The 25,500-nt window shown below is 37.7% G+C and overlaps 1 protein-coding gene across 8 annotated transcripts in view; it reads right to left on the minus strand.

Annotated features, from left to right (window-relative positions):
• Positions 1 to 25,500, minus strand: part of CCDC141 (coiled-coil domain containing 141) — a 226,410-nt gene that overhangs the window by 135,452 nt on the left and 65,458 nt on the right. For all 8 annotated transcript variants that reach the window (XM_044242441.1, XM_044242437.1, XM_044242436.1 and 5 more), the window contains 3 exons: positions 19,987 to 20,178; positions 16,439 to 16,547; positions 12,142 to 12,395 (listed from right to left, as the gene is read on the minus strand). In XM_044242441.1, coding sequence (XP_044098376.1) covers positions 12,142 to 12,395; positions 16,439 to 16,547; positions 19,987 to 20,178 — 555 coding nt within the window. The remainder of the gene's footprint in view (positions 1 to 12,141; positions 12,396 to 16,438; positions 16,548 to 19,986; positions 20,179 to 25,500) is intronic.

Here is a 25,500-nt window from a genome sequence, read left to right on the forward strand (position 1 = left end):
ATCATATGTTAATTTTTTAAAAAGAAGACATAAAAATGGGCTAACAGACACATGAAAAATGTTCATCATCACTAGCCATCAGGGAGATTCAAATCAAAACTACACTGAGATACCACCTTACACCAGTTAGAATGGCCAAAATTAACAAGACAGTAAGCAACTTGTGTTGGAGAGGATGTGGAGTAAAGGGAACCCTCTTACACTTTTGGGAATGCAAGCTGGTGCAGCCACTTTGGAAAACAGAGTGGAGATTCCTTATGAAATTAAAAGTAGAGCTTTTGTATGACCCTACAATTGCACCATTGGGTATTTACCTGAAAGATACAGATGTAATAAAAGAAGGGCCATTTGTACCCCAATGTTCATAGTAGCAATGGCCACAGTCACCAAACTGTGGAAAGAACCATGATACCCTTCAACAGACGAATGGATAAAGAAGATATGGTCCATATATACTATGGAGTGTTATGCCTCCATCAGAAGGGATGAATACCCAACTTTAGTATCAACATGAAAGGGACTGGAAGAGATTATACTGAGTGAAATAAGTCAAGCAGAGAGAGTCAATTATCATATGGTTTCACTTTTTTTGTGGAGCATAAGGAATAACATGGAGGACATGGGGAGATGGAGAGGAGAAGTGAGTTGGGGGAAATCAGAGGGGGAGACGAACCATGAAAGACTGTGGACTCTGAGAAACAAACTGACGGTTTTGGAGGGGGAGTGGAAGGTTGGGTGAGCCTTGTGGTGGGCATTATATAGGGCATGTATTGCATGGAGCACTGGGTGTGGTGCATAAACAATGAATTCTGAAACACTAAAAAGACATTTTTTAAAAAGGGAGAATTACAGACCAATATCCCTGATGAATATGGGTGCCAAGATTCTCAACAAGATCCTGGCGAGTAGGATCCAACAGTACCTTAAAAGGATTATCCATCACAACCAGGTGGGATTCATTCCTGGGATGAAAGGGTATTCAACATCCTTTGGTGTGACAGAACACATTAATAAAAAAAGAGACAAGAGAGGAGGAGTCAAGATGGCGGAGAAGTAGCAGGCTGAGACTATTTCAGCTAGCAGGAGATCAGCTAGAAAGCTTATCTAAAGATTGCAAACACCTGCAAATCCATCGGCAGATCAAAGAGAAGAATAGCAATTCTAGAAACAGAAAAACAACCACTTTCTGAAAGGTAGGACTGGCGGAGAAGGGAATCCAAAGCAACGGGAAGATAGACCCCGGGGGGAGGGGCCGGCTCCCGGCAAGCGTCGGAGCAACGGAGCAAAAAATCAGGACTTTTAAAAGTCTGTTCCGCTGAGGGACATCACTCCAGAGGCTAAACCGGGGCAAAGCCCACGCGGGGTCAGCGTGGCCTCAGATCCCGCAGGGTCACAGAAGGATCGGGGGTGTCTGAGTGTCACAGAGCTTGCGGGTATTGGAACGGGAAAGCCAGCTACAGAGACAGAGCCGACAGTAAACTCGCAGCTCGGGGTTACCTTGAACCGGTCGCAGGCTCGGTGAGCTCAGAGCGCGGCTGGAGGTCAGGCAGATGGGAGATACTGGCGCTGTTCTCTGAGGGCGCAGTGAAGAGTGGGGCCCTGGGCTCTCGGCTCCTCTGGGCCGGAGACCAGGAGGCCGCCATTTGTATTCCCATCCTCCAGAACTCTACGGAAAGCGCTCAGGGAACAAAAGCTCCTGAAAGCAAACCTGAGCGGATTACTCAGCCCGGCCCCTGATAAGGGCGTGCAATTCCGCCTGGGGCAGAGACACTTGAGAATCAATACAACAGGCCCCTCCTCCAGAAGATCAACAAGAAATCCAGCCAAGACCAAGTTCACCTACCAAGGAGTGCAGTTTCAATACCAAGGAGAGCAACAGAATTCCAGAAGAGGAGAAAGCAAAGCACGGAACTCATGGCTTTCTCCCTGTGATTTTTTTAGTCTTGCAGTTAATTTTTTTCTTTTGCATTTTTTTCTCTTCTTTTGCTAAAATTTTTTTTAACTTTTACCCTATTCCTTTTTAACGTTTTTTAACTAGTTTATCTAATATATATATATTTTTCTTTTTTATACTTTTCTTTATTCATTTTCTTTTTTTAATTCTTTTTTTTTCCTTTCTTTCTTTTTGAACCTCTTTTTACCCCCTTTCTCCCCCCTCACGATTTGGGATCTCTTCTGATTTGGTTAAAGCATATTTTCCTGGGGTTGTTGCCACCCGTTTAGTATTTTACTTGCTCCTTCATATACTCTTATCTGGACAAAATGACAAGGCGGAAAAATTCACCACAAAAAAAAGAACAAGAGGCAGTACCAAAGGCTAGAGACCTAATCAATACAGAAATTGGTAATATGTCAGATCTAGAATTCAGAATGACAATTCTCAAGGTTCTAGCCGGGCTTGAAAAAGGCATGGAAGATATTAGAGAAACCCTCTCGGGAGATATAAAAGCCCTTTCTGGAGAAATAAAAGAACTAAAATCTAACCAAGTTGAAATCAAAAAAGCTATTAATGAGGTGCAATCAAAAATGGAGGCTCTTACTGCTAGGATAAATGAGGCAGAAGAAAGAATTAGTGATATAGAAGACTAAATGACAGAGAATAAAGAAGCTGAGCAAAAGAAGGACAAACAGCTACTGGACCACAAGGGGAGAATTTGAGAGATAAGTGACACCATAAGACGAAACAACATTAGAATAATTGGGATTCCAGAAGAAGAAAAAGAGAGAGGGGAGCAGAAGGTATACTGGAGAGAATTATTGGGGAGAATTTCCCCAATATGGCAAAGGGAACGAGCATCAAAATTCAGGAGGTTCAGAGAACACCCCTCAAAATCAATAAGAATAGGCCCACACCCCATCACCTAATAGTAAAATTTATAAGTCTTAGTGACAAAGAGAAAATCCTGAAAGCGGCCCGGGAAAAGAAGTCTGTAACATACAATGGTAAAAATATTAGATTGGCAGCTGACTTATCCACAGAGACCTGGCAGGCCAGAAAGAGCTGGCATGATATTTTCAGAGCACTAAACAAGAAAAACATGCAGCCAAGAATACTCTATCCAGCTAGGCTATCATTGAAAATAGAAGGAGAGATTAAAAGCTTCCAGGACAAACAAAAACTGAAAGAATTTGTAAACACCAAACCAGCTCTACAAGAAATATTGAAAGGGGTCCTCTAAGCAAAGAGAGAGCCTACAAGTGGTAGATCAGAAAGGAACAGAGACAATATACAGTAACAGTCACCTTATAGGCAATACAATGGCCCTAAAATCATATCTCTCAATAGTTACCCTGAATGTTAATGGGATAAATGCCCCAATCAAAAGACACAGGGTATCAGAATGGATAAAAAAACAAAACCCATCTATATGTTGCCTCCAAGAAACTCAATTTAAGCCTGAAGACACCTCCAGATTTAAAGAGAGGGGGTGGAAAAGAATTTACCATGCTAATGGACATCAGAAGAAAGCAGGAGTGGCAATCCTTATATCAGATCAATTAGATTTTAAGCCAAAGACTATAATAAGAGATGAGGAAGGACACTATATCATACTCAAAGGGTCTGTCCAACAAGAAGATCTAACAATTTTAAATATCTATGCCCCCAACGTGGGAGCAGCCAACTATATAAACCAATTAATAACAAAATCAAAGAAACACATCAACAAAAATACAATAATAGTAGGGGACTTTAACACTCCCCTCACTGAAATGGACAGATCATCCAAGCAAAAGATCAACAAGGAAATAAAGGCCTTAAATGACATACTGGACCAGATGGACATCACAGATATATTCAGAACATTTCATCCCAAAGCAACAGAATATACATTCTTCTCTAGTGCACATGGAACATTCTCCAGAATAGATCACATCCTCGGTCCTAAATCAGGACTCAACTGATATCAAAAGATTGGGATCATTCCCTGCATATTTTCAGACCACAATGCTCTGAAGCTAGAATTCAACCACAAGAGGAAGTTTGGAAAGAACCCAAATACATGGAGACTAAACAGCATCCTTCTAAAGAATGAATGGGTCAACCAGGAAATTAAAGAAGAATTGAAAAAAATCATGGAAACAAATGATAATGAAAACACAATGGTTCAAAATCTGTGGGACACAACAAAGGCAGTCCTGAGAGGAATATATATAGCAGTACAAGCTTTTCTCAAGAAACAAGAAAGGTCTCAGGTACACAACCTAACCCTACACCTAAAGGAGCTGTAGAAAGAACAAGAAAGAAACCCTAAGCCCAGCAGGAGAAGAGAAATCATAAAGATCAGAGCAGAAATCAATGAAATAGAAACCAAAAAAAAACAATAGAACAAATCAACGAAAGTAGGAGCTGGTTCTTTGAAAGAATTAATAATTGATAAACCCCTGGCCAGACTTATCAAAAAAGCTGTCATCATCAAGACAGCATGGTACTGGCACAAAAACAGACACATAGACCAATGGAACAGAATAGAGAGCCCAGAAATAGACCCTCAACTCTATGGTCAACTAATCTTCGACAAAGCAGGAAAGAATGACCAATGGAAAAAAGACAGCCTCTTCAATAAATGGTGTTGGGAAAATTGGACAGCCACGTGCAGAAAAATGAAATTGGACCATTTCCTTACACCACACACAAAAATAGATTCAAAATGGATTAAGGACCTCAATGTGAGAAAGGAATCCATCAAAATCCTTGAGGAGAACACAGGCAGCAACCTCTTCGACCTCAGCCGCAGCAACATCTTCCTAGGAACATCGCCAAAGGCAAGGGAGGCAAAGACAAAAATGAACTTTTGGGATTTCATCAAAATCAAAAGCTTTTGCACAACAAAGGAAACAGTTAACAAAACCAAAAGACAACTGACAGAATGGGAGAAGATATTTGCAAACGACATATCAGATAAAGGACTAGTGTCCAAAATCTATAAAGAGCTTAGCAAACTCAACACCCAAAGAACAAATAATCCAATCAAGAAATGGGCAGAGGACATGAACAGACGTTTCTGCAAAGAAGACATCCAGATGGCCAACAGACACATGAAAAAGTGCTCCATATCACTCGGCATCAGGGAAATACAAATCAAAACCACAATGAGATATCACCTCACACCAGTCAGAATGGCTAAAATCAACAAGTCAGGAAATGACAGATGCTGGCGAGGATGCGGAGAAAGGGGAACCCTCCTACACTGTTGGTGGGAATGCAAGCTGGTGAAACCACTCTGGAAAACAGTATGGAGGTTCCTCAAAATGTTGAAAATAGAACTGCCCTATGACCCAGCAATTGCACTACTGGGAATTTACCCTAAAGATACAAACGTAGTGATCCAAAGGGGCACGTGCACCCGAATGTTTATATCAGCAATGTCCACAATAGCCAAACTATGGAAAGAACCTAGATGTCCATCAACAGATGAATGGATCAAGAAGATGTGGTATATATACACAATGGAATACTATGCAGCCATCAAAAGAAACGGAATCTTGCCATTTGCGACAATATGGATGGAACTAGAGCGTATCATGCTTAGCGAAATAAGTCAAGCAGAGAAAGACAACTATCATATGATCTCCCTGATATGAGGAAGTGGTGATGCAACATGGGGGCTTAAGTGGGTAGGAGAAGAATCCATGAAACAAGATGGGATAGGGAGGGAGACAAACCATAAGTGACTCTTAATCTCACAAAACAAACTGTGGGTTGCTGGGGGGAGGGGGATTGGGAGAAGGGGGTAGGGTTATGGACATTGGGGAGGGTATGTGCTTTTGGGTAAATTGGAAGGGGAGATGAACCATGAGAGACTATGGACTCTGAAAAACAATCTGAGGGGTTTGAAGTGGTGGGGGGGTGGGAGGTTGGGGTACCAGGTCGTGGGTATTATAGAGGGCACAGCTTGCATGGAGCACTGGGTGTGGTGAAAAAATAATGAATACTGTTTTTCTGAAAATAAATAAATTGGAAAAAAAAAAGTAAAGAGAAAGGACCCAAATAAATAAAATCATGAATGAAAGAGGAGAGTTCACAACTAACACCAAAGAAATACAAACTATTATAAGAACATACTACGAGCAACTCTACGCCAACAAATTTGACAATTTGGAAGAAATGGATGCATTCCTAGAAACATATAAACTACCACAACTGAACCAGGAAGAAATAGAAAGCCTGAACAGACCCATAACCAGTAAGGAGATTGAAACAGTCATCAAAAATCTCCAAACAAACAAAAGCCCAGGGCCAGACGGCTTCCCAGGGGAATTCTACCAAACATTTAAAGAAGAACTAATTCCTATTCTCCTGAAACTGTTCCAAAAAATAGAAATGGAAGGAAAGCTTCCAAACTCATTTTATGAGGCCAGCATCACCTTGATCCCAAAACCAGACAAGGATCCCATCAAAAAAGAGAGCTATAGACCAATACCCTTGATGAACACAGATGCCGAAAATGCTCACCAAAATACTAGCCAATAGGATTCAACAGTACATTAAAAGAATTATTCACCACGACCAAGTGGGATTTATTCCAGGGCTGCAAGGTTGGTTCAACTTCTGCAAATCAGTCAATGTGATACAACACATCAATAAAAGAAAGAACAAGAACCATATGATACTCTCAATAGATGCTGAAAAAGCATTTGACAAAGTACAGCATCCCTTCCTGATCAAAACTCTTCAAAGTGTAGGGATAGAGGGCACATACCTCAATATCATCAAAGCCATCTATGAAAAACCCACTGCAAATATCATTCTCAATGCAGAAAAACTGAAAGCTTTTCCGCTAAGGTCAGGAACATGGCAGGGATGTCCATTATCACCACTGCTATTCAACATAGTATTAGAAGTCCTAGCCTCAGCAATAAGACAACAAAAGGAAATTAAAAGCATCCAAATCGGCAAAGAAGAAGTCAAACTATCACTCTTCGCAGATGACATGATACTATATATGTGGAAAACCCAAAAGACTCCACTCCAAAACTGCTAGAACTTGTACAGGAATTCAGTAAAGTGTCAGGATATAAAATCAATGCACAGAAATCAGTTGCATTTCTCTACACCAACAACAAGACAGAAGAAAGAGAAATTAAGGAGTCAATCCCATTTACAATTGCACCCCAAACCATAAGATACCTAGGAATAAACCTAACCAAAGAGGCACAGAATCTATACTCAGAAAACTATAAAGTACTCATGAAAGAAATTGAGGAAGACACAAAGAAATGGAAAAATGTTCCATGCTCCTGGATTGGAAGAATAAATATTGTGAAAATGTCTATGCTACCTAAAGCAATCTACACATTTAATGCAATTCCTATCAAAGTACCATCCATCTTTTTCAAAGAAATGGAACAAATAATCCTAGTGAGAAAGGAATCCATCAAAATCCTTGAGGAGAACACAGGCAGCAACCTCTTTGACCTCAGCCACAGCAACATCTTCCTAGGAACATCACCAAAGGCAAGGAAAGCAAGGGCAAAAATGAACTATTGGGATTTCATCAAGATGAAAAGCTTTGCACAGCAAAGGAAACAGTTAACAAAATCAAAAGACAACTGACAGAATGGGAGAAGATATTTGCAAACGACATATCAGATAAAGGACTAGTGTCCAAAATCTATAAAGAGCTTAGCAAACTCAACACCCAAAGAACAAATAATCCAATCAAGAAATGGGCAGAGGACATGAACAGACGTTTCTGCAAAGAAGATATCCAGATGGCCAACAGACACATGAAAAAGTGCTCCATATCACTCGGCATCAGGGAAATACAAATCAAAGCCATAATGAGATATCACCTCACACCAGTTAGAATGGCTAAAATCAACAAGTCAGGAAATGACAGATGCTGGCGAGGATGCGGAGAAAGGGGAACCCTCCTACACTGTTGGTGGGAATGCAAGCTGGCGCAACCACTCTGGAAAACAGCATGGAGCTTCCTCAAAATGTTGAAAATAGAACTGCCCTATGACCCAGCAATTGCACACTTTACCCTAAAGATACAAACGTAGTGATCCAAAGGGGCACGTGCACCCGAATGTTTATAGCAATGTCCACAATAGCCAAACTATGGAAAGAACCTAGATGTCCATCAACAGATGAATGGATCAAGAAGATGTGGTATGGAATACTATGCAGCCATCAAAAGAAATGAAATCTTGCCATTTGCGACAACATGGATGGAACTAGAGCATATCATGCTTAGCGAAATAAGTCAAGCAGAGAAAAACAACTATCATATGATCTCCCTGATATGAGGAAGTGGTGATGCAACATGGGGGCTTAAGTGGGTAGGAGAAGAATCAATGAAACAAGATGAGATTGGGAGGGAGACAAACCATAAGTGACTCTTAATCTCACAAAACAAACTGTGGGTTGCTGGGGGGAGGGGGGTTGGGAGAAGGGGGGTGGGGTTATGGACATTGGGGAGGGTAGGTGCTTCGGTGAGTGCTGTGAAGTGTATAAACCTGGCGATTCACAGACCTGTACCCCTGGGGATAAAAATATATGTTTATAAAAAATTAAAAAATATTTAAAAAAAGAGAGACAAGAACCATACAATCCTCTCAATTGATGCAGAAAAAGCATTTGACAAAATACAGCATCCTCTCCTGATTAAAACTCTTCAGACTGTAAGAATAGAGGGAATATTCCTCAAATTCATAAAAACTATCTATGAAAAGCCCACAGCGAATATTATTCTCAATGGAGAAAAGCTGAGAGCTTTCCCCTTAAGATCATGAACATGACCAGGACATCCACTCTTGCAACTATTGTTCAACGTAGTACTAGAAGTCCTAGCAACAGCAATCAGACAATAAAAAGAAATAAAATGTCTTCAAATTTGCAAAGAAGTCAAACTCTCCCTCTTTGCACATGACATAATACTTTACATGGAAAACTTAAAAGACTCCACCCCCAAATTACTAGAACTCATAGAGCATTCAGTAATGTAGGAGGATAAAAAATTAACACAAAGAAGTTGGTTACTTTTCTATACATTAACAATGCAACTGTAGAAAGAGAAATTAGGGAATATATTCCATTTACAATAGCACTAAAAACCATAAGCTACCTTAGAATAAACCTAACTAAAGAGGTAAAGGATCTATACTCTAGAAACTAGAGAACACTTACAAATGAAATTAAGACACAAAAAGATGGAAAAACATTTCATGCTCATTGATTGGAAAATAAACATTGTTAAAATGTCTGTGCTACCCAGAGCAATCTATACTTTCAACACCATCTCAATCAAAATACCAATGGCATTTTTAAAAGAGCTAGAACAAACAATTCTAAAATTCATATGGAACCAGAAAAGACACTAAATTGCCAAGCAATTGTTGAAAAAGAATAACAAAGCTGGGGGGATCACAATGCTTGATTTTAAGCTATATTACAAAGCTGTGATCACCAAGACAGCTTGGTACTCTCACAAAAACAGACACATACATCAGTGGAAAGAATAAAGAACTGAGAGATAGAGCCTCAACTTTATGATCAACTAATCTTCAACAAAGCAGGAAAAATATCCAATGGAAAAAGCAGGAAAAATATCCAATGGAAAAAAGACAGTCTCTTCAATAAATGGTGCTGGGAATATGGGACAGCTATATACAGAAGAATGAAACTTGACCATTTTCTTACACCTTTCACAAAGAAAATGGATGAAAAGACCTCAGTGTGAGACAGGAATCCATCAAAATCCTAGAGGAGAACATAGGCATTAACCTCTTGGACATCAGTCACAGCAACTTCATTCAATATATGTCTCCAAAGGCAAGGGAAGCAAAAGCGAAAATGAAATTTGGGGACTTCATCAAGATAAAAAGCTGCACAGCAAAGGAAACAGTCAAAAAAACAAAGAGGAAACCCATGGAATGGGAAAAGATATTTATAAATACCACTACAGATAAAGGGCTGATATCCAAGATCTATAAGGAACTTCTCAAACTCAACACCAAAAAAATGAATAATCATGTCGAGAAAATGGGCAGAAGACATGAACAGACACTTCTCCAACACATATGAATGGCTAACAGACACATGAAAAAATGTTCAACATCAGTTCTCAGGGAAATTCAAATCAAAACCAAATTGAAATACCACCTTATACCAGTTAGAATACAAAAATTAACAAGGCAGGAAACAACAAATTTTAGAGAGGGTGTGGAGAAAGGGGAACCCTCGTACACTGTTGGTGGGGATGCAAGTTGATGCAGTCACTTTGGAAAATAGTGTGGAGTTTCCTCAATAAGTTAAAGTAGAGCTACCCTGTGACCCAGCAATTGCACTACTGGGCATTTATCCTACAGATACAGATGTAGTGAAAACAAGGGGCACATGCACCCTGATGTTCCTAGAAGCAATGTCCACAATAATGAAACTGTGGAAAGAGCTGAGATGCCCTTCAAAAGATAAATGGATAAAGAAGATGTGGTCATATACACAATGGAATATTACTCAGCCACAAGAAAGGATGAATACCTGCCATTTATAAATAAATAAGAGACTCATTAAAACAATGAGATAGTACTATATGCCTATCAGAATGGCCAATGTCCAAGACAGAGATAACACTGATAATGCTGGGCAGGATGTGGAGCAACAGGAATTTTCATTGCTGATGGAAATACAAAGTGGTACAGCCAGTTTGGAAGATGATTTGGCAGTTTCTTATAAACATAGTCTTACTATATGTGAGTCAGCAGTGTATTCCTTGGTATTTGCTTAGATGAATTAAAATTTATGCCCACACAAATATCTGTACATGAATCCTTATAGCAGCTTTATTTATAATTGCCCAAACCTAGAAACAACAAAAATCCCTTTCAGTAGGTGAATGGATAAATAAACTGTGGCAAATTCAGACAACAGACTGTTATTCAGCACTGAAAAGAAATGAGCTATCAAGTCATGAAAAGATACGGCAGAATCTTAAATGCACATTACTAAGTGAAAGCACTCAATCCAAAAAGGCTACCTACTGATTCCAACTATATGACATTCTGGAAAAGGCAAAACTATGGAGACAGTAAAAAGATGGGTGGTTACCAAGGATTAAGGTGAAGGAGGGATGAAGAGTCAAAACACACAGGATTCTTAGGGCAGTGAAATTATTCTGTATGCTACAATCATGGATATATGTCATTTACATTTGACTAAAGCCACAGAATATATTGCACCAAGAGTGAACCCTAATGTATACTATGGATTCGGGATGATAATGATCATCAAAGTAGCTCACTGACTGTAACAACCATACCACTCTGGTGCAGGATAGGGATAGTGGGAGAGATTATACATGTATGGGAAGAGAGGGTACTCTGTACTTTCCACTCAGTTTTACTATGAATCTGAAACTGCTCTAAAGAAAGAATTCTATCTGTGCTTACCCTTAAGTAGTTAGGACAAAAAAAGTACACAGCAAGCATATTGACAACTGAACAAAGTGTGCCTACAGCTAGGGTGATTAGTTCTAGCAAGTCTGCAAACTCATGAACCTCTAGCCCCAAAGCCCTCTAACTATTCAGCATCCAACCACAGGCCAAGGTCATATTTCTTACTTGGCACCAGGCCTTTTTTTTTTTTAAGATTTTATTTATTTATCTGAGAGAGAGAGAGAGAGAGAGCATGAGAGGAGAGATGTCAGTGGAAGAAGCAGACTCCCTGCCAAGCAGGGAACCCAATGTGGGACTCGATTCCAGGGCTCCAGGATCATGACCTGAGCTGAAGGTAGTCACTTAACCAACTGAGCCACTGAGGCACCTGGCACCAGACTATTCTTCTAAAACCACTCCTTGGAGCTGACAGACTTTCACTGGCATTAGCAGCAATGTAGTACAGTTCAGCACCATCATGCCTCTTCAACTTTCAAGAAAACTTCAAAAATTTATATTTCAATATTTCAAGGAAATATGTATATAAGTAGTAATCTGGAAAGAGGTGAGAAAGAGAGTCCAACAATAGAAAATAAAATATTTGTTTTTCATTTAACTTATGTGGAAAACAACATGTTAGTTTGGACTAAAACCCACAGAATTTGACCGTAACAAATGAGGAACTATCCCAGGAAACAGTCCACATAATAATCAAACTTCAATAGCTGAGGTCAAGAGATCATTAATTCCCCTTTGGGTTACCTGATTTTCTTGCTGGTCCCACTGACATATCTGCAGAACCTGACGCAGTTCTTGTTGTTGTTGCTTCAGGGCCTTGTCGATTTGCCGTCTCCTGTCTTGGAGAAGCTCAAGAAGGCTGTCAATCTTCAAACAGCTGTTATGAGCTCCCTGAATCAACTCAGGATTCACATTAGGTCCATCACACTTGAATTTTTCTATGAAGTCAGTGAGCTGTTGACTTTTGTTTAGAAGGGCTAGAGATCGTTCTAAGAGTTCTAGAAGAAAATTAGAAAAAAACATACTGGTGATATGAGGAAGCTTTTCTATAGTAACATTCAAACTCTTGGTATAATTTAAAATGTATATAACCTTTATGTTAACAATAAATTATACTGTAAGGAATCCAAATGTGTAAATAGAAAATGTCTGATACAACTAGTCAGATAACATGACCTAACAATTTCTGTAGCACTAACTGCCAAATGACAGGATGCTGCAGCTCAATGACAGTGTAATTCAATACAAGGAGGAGAAAAATCATGGGACTTGGGCACTGTTTCAGTTGGTTTTTAGTGGTGTGATGCTACTTACAGTGCCTGTACTTCTTGATGTGCTCTGCATTCTGAAGTGAATGAAGTAATTCTGAAGTTTAAAGACTAGCACCCAGGAGTCATCCATGACACATTCTTCTCCCTCATTATCAATACCTATCAATTCCACCCTCAATCTCCTGTGTGCATTTACTGCACTCCATCCCTGCTACAGAAAACATTATTTGTTGCCTGGACTTGTGCAGCTACCTCTTAATTTCATCCTTCTCTAATCCATTCATCTATTGATAGGGAGAAGGTGTTAGCCAGACAGAGGTTTTCTAAATATACTATGTCACTCACACACACACGCACGCACGCACGCGTGCACGTGCGCACAATGGGTTCCAATTGCCTTAGAATTAAGGACAGACCCCTTGACATGATTTTAAGTCTGGCGTGGTCTGGTCCCTATCTTCCCTTTCAGATTATCTCAATCTCTCTACTCTTTATCCTTCTCTTTTTAACTACATCACAAACCTGACATTCCCTTCTGCACCAGAACTTTTCACTGTGTCCTCTGCCAGGGACATCATTCTCAACCCCTTCTTTCTCCACCTTTATTCTATTCATACTTCAGGTCTTATTTAACTGCCAATTCTTCAAAAGAAAAATGTGACTGAATCAAGTCCTATATAAAATCCTACACCAAATCAAATACTATTAATTGTTCTCATTAACAGTTCTTATCACAACTATAGTTTTATAGTTTTGTATTGGGTTAGTTGATTAATGTCTCCTGTGCCACCAGGATCCAAGGCAATATGAAGATAGTGACCATGATAATATCCTCAGAACTTAGCACAGTGATTGGCATAGGAGAGATGTTCAGAAATTTTTGTAGAATACTTGAATGAGATCAAATGTATTAAGAGAGATGTAAGATTTAAGAGAGCTAAAAGTGCTAGAGATCAGGGGTTCTCTAGAGATGTAAAAAGACAGTGAGAAGGCATGAGATTTTTGTGATGGGAAAGTAATGAAAATGGAAGACAAATTATGAGGTTGAGAAGTGGGGATATTGTTATGAAGTGAAGTCAACAAGACAGGGCAATATTTGAGACATTTTCTGTTAGAAGTAAGAAAAAAAGAAGAGAGTATCGACAGGGTTGAATATACTATTTTTTATTTTTAGGACAGGGAGAACTATGAAGAATACTCAGAGACTAAGTACCTTAACAAGCATCACACAACTAGAACTGGGCTAAGGAGTGTTAAAAGCCACATGTTCTGATTAGAAGCTCAGTGTTCTTTGCAGTCTCCCATGGCACTCCGCATTAGCTTTCTAACATTCGGCAGTTAACAGCACAGCACTAAAGAGGCTGTGGTAGTTGGGCCAGTTGTCTCTTTTAACTTGACTTTTTTTTTTTTGAGGGGGGTAGAGCTGGAAGAGAGAATGAGATAAGTGAAGATATTGTGTGAGAGAGAGTTTGACATGAAAAAGAAAGAATTTGAAGTATTTTATGTCACATGACCTAGATCTGTCAAATAAAGGATTAGACGGTCTTACTGCTCAGAGTGAGGAAGGTGTGATTATGTGCACTGGGCAATTTGATTAGGAGTTAACAATGCAAAGAAACAAACAACGAAAACAACTCGGACCAAAAAGAGGATGAGATCAATCAAATAGAGTAAGATAAGGCAGGGAGAATATTAGAACAAATCTCTCAAAGAAATGGAAGTGAACATGAACAAGATGGGAGAGGAAGGGGCAGAAAAAACTTACCCATCTAGAGCAAGTTCTTATGTGGAAGGGAAAGAAAGAACTTGAAAACAAGGTGAAGACAGATTATAGAGGGCCTTGTATAGGAAACTGAAAAGTTTTAATTTGTATAGCCTATACAATAATACGACTGATTCTCCGTATGTACATATACATAATTCCTCTGCATTGAAGAGTTTGTTATGATACTGTGAAAAGTTACACACACACACAGGAAATATGGGCAAGTGGCAGGGTTTCCACATAACATTTTGTTTCTCCCTTTCCACAACTAGGTCTTACACACTAGACTTTTCAGATGAGAGAGGGAAGCACAGCTCTAAGTGCTAGGGCATTGTAGACTGACAGTGGAACAGACCAACCTGTTCTCCTTCCTACAGAAAACATATAATTAGCCAGAACTTCCATTCTCTGTTTCACATCTGCCAGAATAATATAATGACTACCATAGTATCTCCAGGAATGGAGTCTCTGGCCAAGGCTGCTTGTAAACTGTACCCAGCCTAAAATCAGTCTGTTACTGCTACCATGATAGTCATTAAAATGGACACATTTTTCCCTCAGTTTCCTGTCAGTCCTTTGGTTCTTCCTCTGTTGGTTTCTTATATCTTAACTGTTTTATTCTTTATGCTTTCCCAGCAATTTATTCCATCAGTTGATCATACAAAGTGATACATTTTTCCTCAAGAGTAAACAAAGTAGAATATCATGAACTTCAAGAAATACAAAATCTCTATGGTGTGTTTATTTTAAAGATCATATTTTTGCATACATAAAACCCTACTTTCTGACACAATGCCTTATGATGTGTGGCAAGTAGATATTTAATAAATTTTTATTATTTGTTTTGATTGTCATTATATATTAAAAAAGATTATATTAAAGAGGATTTTATACTGATACCTATATAGTTTTCCATACTCAAGTATAAATTACAAATTCAAGATGAATAAATGAGGATGTCCATAACTTGAGTGAAATTATAGCTTGCTAAGTCATCTTTCCAAAAGAATAATTTTTTAAAAATATAAAAGTCATAGTCTTGGCATTGAGATCATGGATGATATTTCTTCCTAAAACATTTTTAAATATTCCAAATGTTCCTCAGTGGGATAGGGTTTCCTAAACTCATTCAATGGGCACTTTAAAATATACACAAAAGTAGAGAAAATAGTATAATGGACTCCAATGAATCTGTATCTTAGCCACATTTAAAATATACATTTAAGAACAAGGAAGCAATAATATGATTGTTCCTGAGGGGAAGCTTCTTAGGTATTATGTTCATTTTAAAAAGACATTGGAAAACTGGAGGGTTCAGTTGTGATCCTTCAGAGCTTAGAATCAATTTTTATCTCCTTAATGTCCCTGTAGTGCCTTGTTTATTGCTCCAGTTTATGTCACTGTACTCTGTCTTACGTTGGAATTAAATACAATTAACACTCAATAAATATACTTTGGGTTGGATGCTATTTTACCTTGTGAGATTCAGATATATACTAATCCCTGTCCTCCAGAGTCTCACAATCTGGTGACGGAGACAAATATGGAAATGAAATGTTACTACGTATTGTGCTGGGTGGTGTAACGGAGTCCCACAGGTAACCTGCCAATAAATGTGTACATGCCCCAACCAAACTATAGGCTTCCTGAAGAAAAAGTCCACTAACAATCCCCACCTTTTTTTAATAGCTCTAATAGTGAAAGAGGATTTTCCTTATCTAGAGCTGTTATTTAAAGCCTGATCTTCACTTCCTGACTCTGAGAAGGAAGTGAAGAACCAAGAATCTCTGGAGGCTCTTCCATTAACATCCCCTCAGAATAATTTACAACTATGCCTTTTTTGAAACAGATGACCAAAAATAAAGATTTATTTCAACTTTCTTGGAACAATTTGAGGTATAAACAGATGAATTTAAAATGCATTGTTACACATGAGCATTCTCACATGAACATGAAGTTTATAAAACCTCTAAAAGCTTATGGGAAGAATAAACACATTTCTTGCCTTTCGTATGATGTTCATGAAGCTGAAGAAGTGATTTTAAGGACTCAGCACTCTCAAACTCCTGGGTGTTCTGGAGGAAATCTTCAGCTTGGTCTATTTTAATAGCAAACTACAACACAAATACAAGGGAAAAGACATTTGAAAAAATAAAAATCAGTGTGCCACTTTGGGTGATTTGTAGATGTTTTTCAGTAATTCATGACCTAGCTGACTGTATATGTGTTTGTGTGTTTATATGATGATGTGTGTGCTTGTGTGAGTATGTGTGGGCTGAGGGTGTTTGTATGAGGTTGTGTGTTTACATATGGTCAATTTACAAAGTGCCAAAGAAATTTCTTCTCCTTCCTTTGTATTCCTTTCATACATGCATATATGTCAAATATGTTGAAGTAATTTTATTTTTTTACTGATAAGTGTCTATTGAAATTTTCAACTAAAATTACTGTCTATGTAACAAAGAAGCCACTTGCAACATATAAAGCAGTTTGTCAAGGAATATCCAAAAAGTCTCCCAAAACAAACAACAAAAGCCTAAGAAGTAATATCTAATCCCATTTCTTATACAAAATAAGAAAGTGAAATGAAGAGAAACACACCAAACGATTATCTTTATGAGAAGGAATGAGATTAAGGATGGGGGGTAAACTTTTAACAGATCTATAATTTGTAATTTTGTTTGAATTTTTATCAATGAACTTATGCATTCTTGATATAAAAATGAGATGAGATACAACAAAAATGAAACATGGAAGATTTTTCCTCTGTTTCAAAAAAGAGAGAGAGAAATTTTGCATCCTAAATGGTGAGGAATATGACCCATCTCTCTGTTTCTCCTTCAAGGAAATATGAAGGAGAGGTATTTGAAGTGATGGTAAAATTCACAGGGGAATAATCTTAGAAACAAATTTTAGAAGATGGCAAAACATGTTTGGTTCTTCCAGTACAGTACATCCATGATAGTACACATAGTCTACATAGTCTAGCTAGACAATAACTGTTTTGTTTCAGCACTCAGATTCAAAAGTTTAATCAATAATCTTAATCAACATGTTTACCTTTGTATCAGATATTGAATAAACTCATAAAGGTAAAGTATCAGTAAGAAAGACACAAAAGTTTACCACATGCTTATATTTTTTTTCAAATTTTCTCCAAACTATCATCTACGAATTCAGTGATTTTTTAATATTTTTATATAACTATTTGATTAACAATATCTACTATATTTTGATTATTACAATAGTCACATAAAATCTAGTTATAAATTGCATGGAATGATGAGAGACTAATAAGCACGTCCTCTTTGGAAATATGGAGAAGGCCTCAACAATCATGTTAGAACAATCTGGTGGATATTAGTCACCATCACTTAGGGACAGTGTTCCTAAATTGCTGCATGGTGTCTAATAAGAGAATAATCTGTCTGATGGTTAAGTCTGCAGGTCTAAAACAGTCCTGTAGTAATTATCAACCATGCAATAAGAAATCATTTCATATTTTTATGGAACTGTATGCATCATAGTTCAATAAGGGAACTCTATACATACATCATTTGCATCTCTAATTCATTCCATTTCTGATAGCTTATTTTACAGGTATTCTTCAAAGAGAAGTTTCAAAACAAACAAGCAAACAACCACAACAAAAACCCAACCCTAGAAGGTGATTTAGCTTTTCTCTATAGAACATTATAAAAAGTTCTAGAGTCACTGTATAACTTAAAACATATTTCAACTGTTATTTGAAATTTAAATAAATAAATAAGCAAGGAATGTGTATGCAGAAAAGTTTTCCCTAAAGTTCTGTTAACTTTTACCTTACAGATATTTTCTATCACCCACTTTTCTTTTTGCATCTTGCACTGGACAAAAGTGGCAATGGTTGGACTCATCTTTTTTTAATATTATTATTAATCAGTGATTAAAATAGTTTGGCAACACAAGGGGCAGGAAAAGAGTTTGCCTTCAGCTTATTACTAAGTGACCCACAAAATTGGAAGCAGGAAAATATAAGAAACAGTATCTTTTTACTACAAATCAGAGTGGTGGGCTGAATTATGAGTTGACTTAGTATATCCTTTTACTTTATGCAATATCTGGAAATAATTTCTCATCAGAGAGAAAATCAGCTGACATTAATGCTACTACCCCATGAGAAACAAGTATTGGGCCTAATGACTGAAGAAAGATAATTTCTTCTGCTCAAATGAGTTAAATTTCAAGGGAAGTTGACATCTATACCCCATTTACTAAGATGGAATGATTCAGATGTATCTACAATTTGATCCTGTAGGTGCCTTTCACCTGCTTCCTTCTCAGGAAAGAAAACTACATATGAAACTTTTCCCCAAGATGATCTGTAAAATGAATTATAGTTGGGGTTCTGTATTCAAACTGTGAAAAACAAACTTATAGGTTACAATAAGGTTTTTGCTCCTTCTTTTTACTTTTAAACGAGTTCATGATTCATGAAATTGTCTACCCCAATTTTTAGGTTCTATTACTAATCTTCCTTCCTTCATTATTTTGAATTTAAGACCTGAACTTTGAGTTTGGAAATGTTATATTTTTCAAAGCTAGTGCTTTATCATAATGAAGCAGTTCTCTCACATCAAAATGAATGTACTGCCACTTGACAGAAAAGTTGAAAGTGAAATTTCCAGTGAGTGCCTTACACCAAATATAACAGCTCTTTTGATAATGTTCTTTGGTCTCACATTTTGAAATTGAGAACTGTGAAAACATCTCAGAATTCAAGAGAAGTCGCAGGAGGAAATGACCTTCTTAGGTCCAGACTTTTCTTTCCTTAAATTTTTAATGAGTACAAACTATGAATCCAACTGTATGCCTTTGGAAAGTATTCTATAAAATATTATGTTTACAAGTCAAATATTCTATGGAATATTCTGCAGTTGCCTTTTTCATAAAAAGCATAAGTTCTATCCTCCACTTTTAAATCAACAAGAACACTTTAGAACATTTCCTAATAATCATAAAATCGGGGATAATTGTTTGATTTAATAACTGTACTACCATCTCCTAAAGAAAGAAAGAAATCATAGTGACTTATGGATAATAGTTTCTATTTTTACTTAATATTTTATTTAATTTTAATTAGCTGTACTTAGGGTTTTTTAAAAAATATTTTATTTATTTATTTAAGATAGAGAAAGCATAAGCAGGGGGAAGAGGCAGAGGGAGAAGCAAGCAGACTCTCCACTGAGCAGGGAGTCCGACGACACTGGATTCTATCCCAGGATCCCAGGAGCAGGACCTGAACCTAAGTTAGACACTAAACAGACTGAGCCACACAGGTGCCCACTTAGGGTTTTCTTTGTTTGTTTGTTTGTTTGTTTGTTTTTTGAAAGGCTACATCTAAAACATTAACAATTTAATGTTTTTGCAATCGGAAATTAAATGTATTGTATATAACTTGGTCATTCTACCATTTTAAAAACAGATTGCAATGTCTATTTGTGAAAATTAAACATTTTTGAAAGTGCTATCTATTTGCTCTAGTGTGAAAGTAGTTTTTTTTTAAACACAAACCTCCAAGGCATTTTCAAAAAACTCTGAGGTCAACCTGAGGAGCTCCCTTCTTCTTTCAAGCATAGAGACAAGGGCTGCCCATGCTTCACCCAAGGTGTTGGCCATGGCATCGTACACCTGACTCCGATCCTTGTTCTCTTCAGCTGTCTTGTCTGCCTCCTGCAAGAGTTCCCATACCTGATCTTCCAAAGCCTACATACAGGAAAGGAAAAAGTGTCATTCAATGTAAGAACCTAGAATCATATTTAAAACATTTGGCTGTTTTAAACTGCATGTGGTTTAAGAAGGTTTAGAAAGAATTTATAAACAAAAACTACAATGCAAGCAGATAGATCAAGTAGACAGATGGGAGGAAAGGAAATTGCAATAAGCTAGAAAGCATGTCTGGGCTAAAGGCACTCACATTTAAATACCGTTTAAACACTGTAGAGATTTATCAAAGGAACACATTTATATTCCCAGAGGTCCAGAATATTATGTTGACCTTACATGTCAACAAAATGGAAAATTAATTGGAACACATCCAGAAGAGAGTGATAAAGAAAAAAAATAATTATGAGAAATGAAGCTAGTAAAACTCACTTTATTCTAAATAATTATTATTGTTAATATGCTTGTGAAGCTTAATATAAATGCCAAAAATAAATTCTTAAAAGAGAATATTCATAATATAAAAATTTGAGTTTCTAGAACTGGTAATACATATTGAAGAAAACACAGAAGATAAAGGAGACCATGTGTTTATGTAATTGTTTCATTTAGGGATAGGAGGAGGATCTCACAGATTCTGTTTGATTCTTAAAGTTGGCACCAAAATAATGGGAAAAGCTTTAAAAATATGTAATAGATTGGGAGGGGAGTCAAGATGGCGGAGAAGTAGCAGGCTGAGACGACATCAGGTAGCAGAAGATCAGCTACATAGCTTATCAAACCATGGCAAACACCTACAAATCCAACAGGAGATCGAAGAAAAGAACAGCAATTCTAGAAACAGAAAATCAACCACTTTCTGAAAGGTAGAACCAGCGGAGAAGTGAATCCAAAGCCACAGGAAGACAGACCGCGGGGGGAAGGGGCCGGCTCCTGGCAAGCGACAGAGCAGTGGTGAACAAAATCGGAACTTTCAAAAGTCTGCTCCACTGAGGGACATCATTCCAGAGGCTAATCTGGGGTGAAGCCCACGTGGGGTCAGCGTGGCCCCAGGTCCCATAGGGTCACAGAAGGATTGGGGGAATCTGAGTGTTGCAGAGCTCACAGATATTAGACCAGGGAAGCTGGCTACAGAGACAGAACCAAGGAGTGAGCTCTCAGCTCGGGGTTACCTTCAACTGGTCGCAGGCTCTGGTGAGCTCAGAGCGGGACAAAGTCCAGGGAGACGGGAGTGATTGGGCGCTCTTCTCTGAGGGCGCAATGAGGAGTGGGGCCCCGAGCTCTTGGCTCCTCCAGGTCAGAGATTGGGAGGTTGCCATTTTCATTCCCGACCTCCCGACCTCTATGGAAAGCATTCAGGGAAAAAAAGCTCCCAAAAGAGAACCTGAGCAGATTACTTAGCCCAGCCCCTGGGGTGCAATTCTGCCTTGGGCAAAGGCGCTTGAGAATCACTACAACAGGCCCCTTCCCCAGAAGTTCAACAAGAAATCCAGCCAAGACCAAGTTCACCTATCAAGGAAAGCAGCAGAATTCCAGAGGAGGAGAAAGCAAAGCACAGAACTCATGGCTTTCTCCCTATGATTCTTTAGTCTTGCTGTTAATTTAATTTATTTTTAATTTTATTTTTTTTTCTTCTGCTAAATTTTTAAACTTTTGCCCTTTTCTTCTTTAACGTTTTTTAACTAGTTTATCTAATATATATATATATATGTATATTTCTTTTATATATTTTTCTTTATTTTTTTTAATTTTTTTTTTCTTTTCTGAACTTCTTTTTATCCCCTTTCTCCCCCCAAGATTTGGGGTCCCTTCTGATTTGGTTAAAGCGCATTTTCCTGGGGTCTTTGCCATCCTTTTAGTATTTTATTTGCTCCTTCATATACTCTTAACTGGACAAAATGACAAGGCAGAAAAACTCACCACAAAAAAAAAAAAAAAAAAAAAAAGAACAAGAGGCAATACCAAAGGGTAGGGACCTAATCAATACAGACATTGATAATATGTCAGATCTAGAGTTAGGAATGATGATTCTCAAGGTTCTAGCCAGGCTTGAAAAAGGTATGGAAGATTAGAGAAACCCTCTCTGGAGAGATAAAAGACCTTTCTGGAGAAATAAAATAGCTAAAATCTAACCAAGTTGAAATCAAAAAAGGTATTAATGAGGTGCAATAAAAAAATGGAGGCTCTTACTGCTAGGATAAATGAGGCAGAAGAAAAAATTAGTGATATAGAAGACCAAATGACATAGAATAAAAAAGCTGAGCAAGAGTGACAAACAGCTACTGGACCACGAGGGGAGAATTCAAGAGATAAGTGACACCATAAGATGAAACAACATTAGAATAATAAGGATTCCAGAAGAAGAAGAAAGAGATAGAGGAGCAGAAGGTATATTGGAGAGAATTTCCCTAATATGGCAAAGGGAACAAGCATCAAAATCCAGGAGTTGCAGAGAACCCCCCTCAAAATCAACAAGAATAGGTCCAAACCCCGTCACCTAATAGTAAAATTTACAAGTCTTAGCGACAAAGAGAAAATCCTGAAAGCAGCCCGGGACAAGAAGTCTTTAACATACAATGGTAAAAATATTAGATTGAGACCTGGCAGGTCAATAGATTGGCAGCAGACTTATCCACAGAGACCTGGCAGGTCAGAAAGAACTGGCATGATATATTCAGAGCACTAAACAAGAAAAACATGCAGCCAAGAATACTCTATCCAGCTAGGCTATTATTGAAAATAGAAGGAAAGATAAAAAGCTTCCAGGACAAACAAAAACTGAAAGAATTTGTAAACACCAAACCAGCTCTATAGGAAATATTGAAAGGGGTCCTCTAGGCAAAGAGAGAGCCTAAAAGTAGTAGATCAGAAAGGAACAGAGAAAATATACAGTAACAGTCACCTTACAGCCCATACAATGGCACTAAATTCATATCTCTCAATAGTTACCCTGAATGTTAACGGGCTAAATGCCCCAATCAAAAGACACAGGGTATCAGAATAGATAAAAAAACAAAACCCATCAAAATGTTGCCTACAAGAAACTTATTTTAGACCTGAAGACACCTCCAGATTTAAAGTGAGGGAATGGAAAACAATGTACCATGCTAATGGACATCAGAAGAAAGCTGGAGTGGGAATCCTTATATCAAATCAATTAGATTTTAAGCCAAAGACTATAATAAGAGATGAGGAAGGACACTATATCATACTCAAATGGTCTATCCAACAAGAAGAGCTAACAATTTTAAATACCTATGCCCCTGAAGTGGGAGCAGCCAACTATATAAACCAATTAATAACAAAATCAAAAAAACACATGGAGCACTGGGTGTGGTGAAAAAATAATGAATAATGTTTTTCTGAAAATAAATAAATTGGGAAAAAAAAACACATTGACAATAATAGTAGGGGACTTTAACACTCCCCTCACTGAAATGGACAGATCATTCAAGCAAAAGATCAACAAGGAAATAAAGGCCTTAAATGACACACTGGACCAGATGGACATCACAAATCTATTCAGAATATTTCATCCCAAAGCAAGAGAATACACATTCTTCTGTAGTACACATGGAACATTCTCCAGAATAGATCACATCCTCGGTCCTAAATCAGGTCTCAACCAGTATCAAAAGACTGGATCATTCCCTGCATATTTTCAGACCACAATGCTCTGAAGCTAGAACTCAATCACAAGAAGAAAGTTGGAAAGAACCCAAATACATGGAGACTAAACAGCATCCTTCTAAAGAATGAATGGGTCAACCAGGAAATTAAAGAAGAATTGAAAAAATTAATGGAAACAAATTATAATGAAAACACAACAGTTCAAAATCTGTGGGACACAACAAAGGCAGTCCTGAGAGGAAAATATATAGCAGTACAAGCGTTTCTCAAGAAACAAGAAAGTTCTCAAATACACAACCTAAGCCTATATCTAAAGGGGCTGGAGAAAGAACAAGAAAAAAAGCCTAAACTCAGCAGGAGAAAAGAAATAATAAAGATCAGAGCAGAAATCAATGAAATAGACACCAAAAAAAAACAATAGAACAAATCAATGAAACTAGGAGCTGGTTCTTTGAAAGAATTAATAAGATTGATAAACCCCTGGCCAGACTTATCAAAAAGAGAAAGGACCCAAATAAATAAAATCATGAATGAACGAGGAGAGATCACAACTAACTCCAAAGAAATACAAACAATTTAAGAACATACTATGAGCAACTCTATGCCAACAAATCTGACAATCTGGAAGAAATGGATGCATTCCTAGAAACATATAAACTACCACAACTGAACCAGGAAGAAATAGAAAGCCTGAACAGACCCATAACCAGTAAGGAGATTGAAACAGTCATCAAAAATCTCCAAACAAACAAAAGCCCAGAGCCAGACAGCTTCCCAGGGGAATTCTACCAAACATTTAAAGAAGAACTAATTCCTATTCTCCTGAAACTGTTCCAAAAAATAGAAATGGAAGGAAAACTTCCAAACTCATTTTATGAGGCCAGCATCACCTTGATCCCAAAACCAGACAAGGATCCCATCAAAAAAGAGAGCTATAGACCAATACCCTTGATGAACACAGATGCGAAAATGCTCACCAAAATACTAGCCAATAGGACTCAACAGTACATTAAAAGGATTATTCACCATGACCAAGTGGGATTTATTCCAGGGCTGCAAGGTTGGTTCAACATCCACAAATCAATCAATGTGATACAACACATTAATAAAAGAAAGAACAAGAACCATATGATACTCTCAAAAAAAAAAAAAAGAACCATATGATACTCTCAATAGATGCTTTTTCAGCAAAGTACAGCATCCCTTCCTGATAAAAACTCTTCAAAGTACAGGGATAGAGGGCACATACCTCAATATCATCAAAGCCATCTATGAAAAATGCACTGCAAATATCATTCTGAATACAGAAAAACTGAAAGCTTTTCCGCTAAGGTCATGAACATGGCAGGGATGTCCATTATCACTACTGCTATTCAACATAGTACTAGAAGTCCTAGCCTCAGCAATCAGACAACAAAAAGAAATTAAAGGCATCCAAATCTGCAAAGAAGAAGTCAAACTATCACTCTCTGCAGATGACATTATACTATATTGGAAAACCCCAAAGACTCCACTCCAAAACACTAGAACTTGTACAGGAATTCAGTAAAATGACAGGATATAAAATCAATACACAGAAATCAGTTGCATTTCTCTACACCAACGACAAGACAGAAGAGAAATTAAGGAGTCAATCCCATTTACAATTGCACCCAAAACTATAAGATACCTAGGAATAAACCTACCAAAGAAGCTAAGAATCTATACTCACAGAAAAATAAAGTACTCATGAAA

Source organism: Neovison vison, chromosome 3 (assembly GCF_020171115.1).
Source record: "Neovison vison isolate M4711 chromosome 3, ASM_NN_V1, whole genome shotgun sequence".
Taxonomy (NCBI): domain Eukaryota; kingdom Metazoa; phylum Chordata; class Mammalia; order Carnivora; family Mustelidae; genus Neogale; species Neogale vison.